Here is a 7,971-nt window from a genome sequence, read left to right on the forward strand (position 1 = left end):
TAAGTTTGCGTGCCAAGATCCTGACATCTAATCTTTTTTTCGAAAGTGGCGAATGATAGAGCCGAGTTCAAGGATTCCAAAAAACCTGAACAGATTAATTTTTGACGTTGTAGAGTTATGGGAAATCATGTTTAAAGATTCACATCTAATTGACCCAAAATGTCCGATTTTTTACTTTTACAAATATTTTCGCTAAAAATATTTCAATTATCGATATATAATAGACCATAACCTGAGTCCAAAAACGTTCTTGGAATTTCCATCTGAGGTGTGCAAGTGCCTCAACGGATCAAAACGGTTTAAGTGGTTTAAAGAAAATAAGTATTATACTGGTTTATTTTCTTATAATGGTCGTATCTTTTGCATACGAACTCTGTTTTAGACATTCTTTATATTTTCGGAAATAGGTGAACAAATACTACAAGACCAGAGTGTTTGCTTTGGTCATAACTGCTCATTATGGAATTTTATTTTTTTCAGACATATTAACTAGGGTTACAGTTTTTCCTTTATGATTGGTTTGAGATTTTCACCAAATGGAAGTAAGATATCATCTCATATCTTATTTTAATTGTAATGACACAATTTATTTTGCAAAATATGCATCAAATCTCAATAGGTCTCATTTTAAAGAGGTTCGCGATGAATTGATTGTCTCTAGTATTAGACCTAAAAATCCGAGATGTAACATGCCCCTAGGCAAAGAAGGTTCATCACAAACTCCACCATCTGGTTCTTCCAACAAGAAATTTGTAAAAACATCCCTCAACATCGGATATCCATATCATAGCAACAATTGGGTCCTTGACCCCTTCAAACTTAGGGGGATTAGTGTTACTGAACTCCCAGTATTGCCTAGACCCCCCTCCCTGAAGTCTTGCAGTTGTAATGGATGTAATGGTTGCGGAGGAAGCAGCCTCGGTAACAACTTAATGTTCATCGAACATCTTGATCATGGTGGTCTGATTAGATCCAAATAGCTCCGAGATTGCCTCTCTGACTGCCAAAGTCACATTAGTAGTGATCAACTCACTAGTCTCATCATCACCCAAACCTGGCCTCTCCATGCCATGAGCACCTGATCTTGATCCTCTTGTAGTCACCATACTGAAATTAAACTGAAACACGTCAGAAAATCACTTTATACCTTAACACATCACTACTTAACCACTCATCCGTCATATCACTTGAATTCTTTGATACGTGTACAGGTCATGTGCTTCCAGTATTACGAGCCCATACTACCTTCCACACTTACCTGTATCTGTCTTGTAGGATCACCACGAATTACCTGGGCCACTAGGCCAAAAGCATCTAGGGTACAAAATACTCCATATACTCAGTCTCTTAAGAGTAACTATCAGATCCTCATTATTGTTGGCTTTCTAACAATCCAAACCCAACTCATGAAAGCTTCACTAACTCTGCAATTGCCTTGTGTATAGTAATCATACATAACACTGGATTCGATATACGGTCAAATAATTGAGTCAACCCTAAGCCCACAACTAGAAAAGGATCATGAAATAAGTCTAAATCAAACATTCTCATGCTATAAATTCTTAGTTATGTACAATCATGATACATACACTAGTCAACTACAGTAATAATGTCAGTTTCATATAGCATAACATGAAATCCTCTATGCTATCAGGAACTATAAGTCAGAAATTCTATCATGCAATTCCTAAAGACCCCTAGCCTAAAATTAGCAAGTCGTTCAAACATATAACCAATATACACATAACAAGTGTGGATATCTTGGGGACTAGCTTCTACTTGAGCTCCAACTAATTGTATAAATAACATCCTCTCCTTTAATTCTTTAGACATTATTATTTTTTTGAAGAACCTTTTTGCAGATCCATAGTTTGAGTCTGGAATCACACAAGTGTTCATCCAAATCTCTCAAACCAGGGCTTTGAAATATCAAACATTTTTTAAAGTTAAAACCATAAAACTAGAGTATCAATTTCATTTCATAAAACATAAATCAGCAGGGGGATATGTGCAATCATACCTTTGCCTTGCCTTGATCATCTGAATTTCTTGGAAACATTTAAATCCAAAGTTGTAAGCTAAAGCTTAGTGAGTTCGCCTACCCAACACAACAATACACATACAATGCATGCACACATCAGCCTACAGTCTGTCTGGACTGCCCTCGCAAGGACTACAAGATGCCCGGACCGCTCTACCGATCCTATAGTCTACTGGCCCGCCTCGCAAACCCTATAGTAGTTGGACCGCTCCCTTGGGGCTAGGTGTGTCAATTTATGACACAACACGACAAAAATACATGAAACGAAACGAAATCGGGACGAAATCAAAATTTGAATTCGTGTTCGTGTCGTGTTCGTGTTAAGATTAAAAAACACGATGTCGTGTCGTGTCGTGTTCGTGTTCATAAATCGACACGAAATTGACACAATTAAGCATATGGTTGTCGTGTTTTTCGTGTTTGTCGTTTTTGTCATGCTATATATCTTTAAGTATGAATGAAATACACTAATAGTTATGTAATATTATCTATGGCGTGTCGTGTCGTGTTGTCGTGTTTTAATTGGTTCATTTTCGTGTTAATGAAAACAAACACGACATCATGTTGTGTCATGTCATGTTCGTGTCATCCAAAACCTTGTCGTGTCGTGTCGTGTCAGACAAAAACACGACGCGACTACCCGATTTGACAGCCCTACTTGGGCTTACAGTTTGATTGGACCAGCTCGCAAGGCCTACAATACACTGGACCGTCCGGGTATCTTAGCATACAACATAAAGCAGGACCGCCTCAACACAACCACAAAATGTCGACATATGCACTTAAACAAACAAGCAGACAATAACCAACAATATAGGTAATCATAACAGATCTACCAATCAAACAGATCACTACAGCATACCAACATCCTACACACAAGGATACATACTGCAGTACATAATATAGTGAAAAAACTCACCTCACTGTCTAGCAGATAACAACACAACTCTTACCAATCAAAACATTTTACAACAATCAGGGACCAATTCTTAAACTACAGCCCAAACCCCTCAAATTGACCCAAAGTCAAAGTTGGTCAAAAAGTCAATGGTCAAAGTAAAAGTCAACAATCAAAAGTCTCACAGCCGGTCGTTATGCGGTGACCAAGACTTTGCCACGTCGTGGTGGCCTCAAGACAAAATAGTCGGGAGGCTGCCTGTCGCAACGTCGTAGATGCCACCCCACCACGTCGTGGCCGCTATTATTGGCCAACATAATCCATTAAGCCCTATATCCTTTTACCCACTCATCTTATCTTTCCAGAATGCTTTTATACTTCTAAAACATCCTAAAAATTGTTACTTTAGGTGAAAAATGGTGAAAAGAGGTCACAACCTCATGCATAAATTCATAACCTTATAACTCGTTAGTTCCATAACTTATAACCACCAAGGGACCTCAAGGATCCATAAAGTTGCCAACTTTATGGAAACTAACCATTCAAACTCTCAAAAACAAGGAGAAAGGGGACAAGAAGCCTAGATCTACAAGCAAGAAATATAAAGTTTGGAACTTGAGTACTTACAAAAGTCAAGATTATACAAAACGATGTGATGAGGAGGTTAGCTTGCTAGATGTATGCACCAAGGTGTCCTTCTTCTTCTTCTTCTTCAAAACACTAAAAAATGCCACCAAAAGCTCTAGAATGAAAAAATAAAGGCTTTGGTTTCTTGAGGGTGAAAGGGAGGTGATGGAGGCTGAGGGTGAGCAAACCCTAGCCATCACATCCCTTAAATAGGGCCCCAAGCCCAAAAAGTTAGGGTTTAGCAATCTGACCGTCCCCACGTCATGGCCAACGTAATGCCACGTCGTGAGATCTTAAATGAATACGCGATTCTTCTGGCCATGGCCACGTCGTGACACATCCTTTACCACGTTGTAGCCTACATAGAGTCCATATTATTAAAATAAAACCTTAAAAGAATTATACATGAAACTTGGTGTTACAGTTACCAGGTTGTGCTCTTGTGCAAAGTCATTGGGAAAGAGAAGGTGATGATTGGAGCTTGAAAGTTGAAACATGGGTGGGGTAAGTCAGTATGTAAACGGTAGTGGTGTATGTGTTTATGTGTTCTATTCTACAATTCCTCAATTTTGACTATCGTAGTTGACATTGTGAACTTTACAAACTGAATCATCTTCAATTGATTATTTGGTAGATAGAATCGGTTATTTCAGGTTAAGGGGACTAAAAAAGATAGGTCACTTACACTTTATTCTCTCATAAAACATGTAAATACTTAAGGGGAGTGAATTGGCAAATGTGTAAAACATCATAGGGCTAATTTGTCATTTTCCCTAATTTTTTATATGGTTAAGAACAAAATTATTAGCCTTATTTTTGTTGATCCAAAAATAAATCAACATTTTTATTTTATTTTCTTGAAGTTTAATATTTGTAATTTTTATATGGTTAAGAAACAAATTACAAATTTAAAACTACTATGTGTATATTTTATAATGCTTAACATCTTCAAGGTAACAAATTGAGAAGATCCAAAATACTATATGTATATATTTTCCATTAAAAGGGTATTTTAGATTTAACGTCGTTATTTGTTTACCCAAAACTAAATTAACGTATTTCTTTTCTTTGATTGTAGTTAAATATTTGTAATTTCGATAAGTCAAAATAGCAGCCACACTATTTGTTTGTTTTACCTCCATATATTTCATGCATTTAACTCTTAATTAGTTAATTCTCTTTTTTTTTTCTTCTCTAAATGGTTAGTATTTTTACAGATTTATTTATTAGTGTAAGATTAAACAAACAAAATACATTTACAGTCGTCTATGAAGTATGAACACAATAAAGGAACCAGATTCCAAAACGAATTGACGAGAAAGAAAAACACAAAAAGTTGGCATTTGTGGCCATGAACATGAAGTGCTCCAAAAGCCACCAAATAAATGGTACATGTCATAAAAGATAGCTTAAAGCATGACACAAAAGCAAAGAATATGCATCACGAATATTGCAAATCAACACCACTTTTTGTTCTTCCTCTTCAATAACACAACCAAATCCAAGATTAATTTTCCAAAAAATTTTGAGTATTGATGGAGAGCACAGGATCAAGAGAGTTGATCAAGTCAATCTTGATCATGGTTGGAATCCCTCTTGCTTTTTCTGTAATTGCTAGGATTAAAAATCGAAAGATTTCATCCTTTCAAGATAAAATCCAAGAAACCGAATCCGATAGGAATCATCTCAAAGACCAGATTCTCAACCTCAAAACTAAAATCGAAGAACTTCAAAAGCTCGAAAGGGAGATAGAAGACCGTTTTTTGGAGTTTATCAACTTGAAAGATCAAGAGTACGCATTAATGGAGATTCAGAACAACTTGGTTATAGAGAAAGAACGAGCTGCGTTCTTGGAAAGGGAGGTGTCATCAATGGACGTAGAGACCAAGAAGTTTGATGAGGTGGTGATCGAGTATTTAAACGCATTATATGAACTCCAATCTTCAAGAACAGAAAACAGTATGCTTCGAAAAAGGATCAAGAAACTTTTGAAGAAAACAAGAGAGAGTTCAAAGTTGATGAGCGATCAGAATTCGAAAATCAAAACACGAGAAGTACAAATGTTACATATTGAAGCCGATTTGAAAAGTAAAGACAGTGTGATTGAGGGATTTAAACATGAAGTTGATGAAATGCGGGCGATGATCAGTCAATTACAAGACGAGAAGGATGAGGTTTCGAACAAGCTTGACGCTGCCGAAATAGCAATTTCGTCGAAGGTAAAAATATGCTTTTAACTTTGGGCCAGATATAAAAAATTACATATATTTATCATTTTATAAATTTAGTCGGTAGTAATTAAACCATTATATCTTTGACCATTGAAAAACATTTGTCTCTTCCGTTATTGCGGTTTTGAAATCACAGAACACAATGTATTATCATCGATCAGCAAGTATGGTCTATTATGATTATTCTAATGATAGCTTAATTGCTAAGTTTATAAATAATAATAGTTTAATAACTAAGACTATAGATTTTAGACCCGAGGGTATGTGTGGTAAAGATTGTTTACTTTTTGCTCACTGTCAATTTTTCCTTACATTTTTTTCCCTCACCAAAACCTAGGGTGTGTATGGAAAGCATTTATTTTTTTATTTTTTAAAAATATATTTTTTATACAAATATTGTTTTCATTTTTTAGGAAATTAAAAACCATGAATTTTAATATATTTTTTCTATAATTTTTTAATAGATATATAATTTAATAAATATTAAAAAACTAAAAGATAAAAAATAGTGATCAATCATTCAAGGAGAAAGAATAGAGGATAGACTCCTCTCACTTTTGTCCCTCTATCCATTTTTCTCACCCACTGGTGTTCCAGGATGTCGGAAAACTTTACCTCACTTTTTCCCTCAAAACACCACTAGGGCTTATATTATTTTTTTTAGCCATATCATACCGCATAACTATGAAAATGATATTTATACATGTAAAAATGTATAATGGTTTAATATTAGAAAAACTATATAGTTAAGTGACAAAATAATGGTGAAAGTATAAATGTTTTTTTTCTTCTATGTTTCGCCTTTTTTACAATGAAAGTTATGAGATTTCTTGTGTTTTTTGGAGGTTGAAGCAGAACGTATATTCTCGGAGAACTACAATCGTGTAGTAAACGAACTAGAACAACTTAAGAAGGATCGAGCCGTTGAAGTGAAAGAATTGATATACCTACGATGGTGTCACGCCTGCCTAAGGCACGAGCTAGCAAGGAGGAATCAACTCGAGAATGAAAGAAAAGTTGATAATGAAAAGAACAATGAGTTGGGATTAGGGTTTGGAGGAGATATTGTGCCACATGAAGAGTGCATAGGGCATGAATCGGATAATGAGAGTGTGACACACATCAATGAGCCTTTTTTTGAACATGGAAAACATCACCCGAAGAGGCAATGGTTAGTTAGGAAGTTCAAGAAATGGGTTGAGGGAAATGAGAAGAATCATGAGGCTAAGTGCTTCAGAACCCATTCGGTTGTTGATGAGACTCGTCAACAACATTTGGCAGGAAGGAAGTCATTCTCTAGTGCGTAAGTGTATATATATTGTGATCTGTGAATTCGAGGAATCATACACAAAGATTGATAGAATATTCTGAAATGTTTTACACATTCACTATCCTTTAAGATATATCTTAATAAAATGTAGGATATATCTACAAGTAAGAGATATGTAAAATTTTATAGAATATCGGGTCAAGTATGTGTGACACTTTAAATTTGACGTGTAATTACATGTAGTTGTCATAAGTTTTAACATCAAATCATACAATTCAACATAAATGTAATTGTGTAACACCTATGAATTCATGGAATAACATATGGTAAAATGTTTATTGGGAAATATAAGCAGGGTTTGTCCGCATTTTCTATAAAATGAGTAAATAGATCCATTATACACCTAGTGACGTTTTTATTCATGAGTAATAGATCCATTATACACCTAATGTCGTTTTTATTCATGAAAGGGATTTCGTATTGACCATAAACGAGGATTGCAAATTAATGTTTGTAAAACATTGAAATAATGGAATAACGATATATTATATCTATCGACTAAACTTATTAATTAAGTTAACCAAAAGGATAAATAAACATTCATAGCAAGAGTATGGGGAAGAGGAGTGTAATAATCCAGACATAGAAAAATAACAGCTAAATTTTTTTGAAGTTAATCAATTTTCATCACCAAAATAATAAACATTATAGCGAAACTAACTTCTTGTTTAATTTACAAACAATCACCATGAACTTTAGATTAAGTACTTCGACAAACAAAAAAAAGATCGCACAAGGAATAAGGATACAAATAAAAATAAAGAACAAATTAACATTTATGTGGTTCACTCAATTTCAACTCGTCTAACAGAGAGAGAGAGAGAGAGAGAGAGAGAGAGAGAGA

General features: G+C 34.9%; 1 protein-coding gene across 1 annotated transcript; it reads left to right on the forward strand.

The window, feature by feature from the left end:
* The first annotated feature begins 4,967 nt into the window (after nucleotides 1-4,967).
* Nucleotides 4,968-7,418, forward strand: LOC111907158 (protein CHUP1, chloroplastic). The gene is made up of 2 exons (XM_023902957.3): nucleotides 4,968-5,785; nucleotides 6,643-7,418. Exons 1-2 carry the CDS (start codon nucleotides 5,102-5,104, stop codon nucleotides 7,102-7,104), a joined length of 1,146 nt encoding a protein of 381 aa, XP_023758725.1. The 5' UTR covers nucleotides 4,968-5,101; the 3' UTR covers nucleotides 7,105-7,418.
* Nucleotides 7,419-7,971: the final 553 nt, after the last annotated feature.

Source organism: Lactuca sativa, chromosome 2 (genome assembly GCF_002870075.4).
Source record: "Lactuca sativa cultivar Salinas chromosome 2, Lsat_Salinas_v11, whole genome shotgun sequence".
In the NCBI taxonomy this organism is placed as follows: domain Eukaryota; kingdom Viridiplantae; phylum Streptophyta; class Magnoliopsida; order Asterales; family Asteraceae; genus Lactuca; species Lactuca sativa.

Bases quoted from the DNA above. Each gene is read 5' to 3' on its own strand.
- LOC111907158 (XM_023902957.3), top strand. From the start codon at position 5,102: ATGGAGAGCACAGGATCAAGAGAGTTGATCAAGTCAATCTTGATCATG. The intron at 5,786-6,642 runs GTAAAAATATGC...TGTTTTTTGGAG, and splicing joins AAATAGCAATTTCGTCGAAG to GTTGAAGCAGAACGTATATT.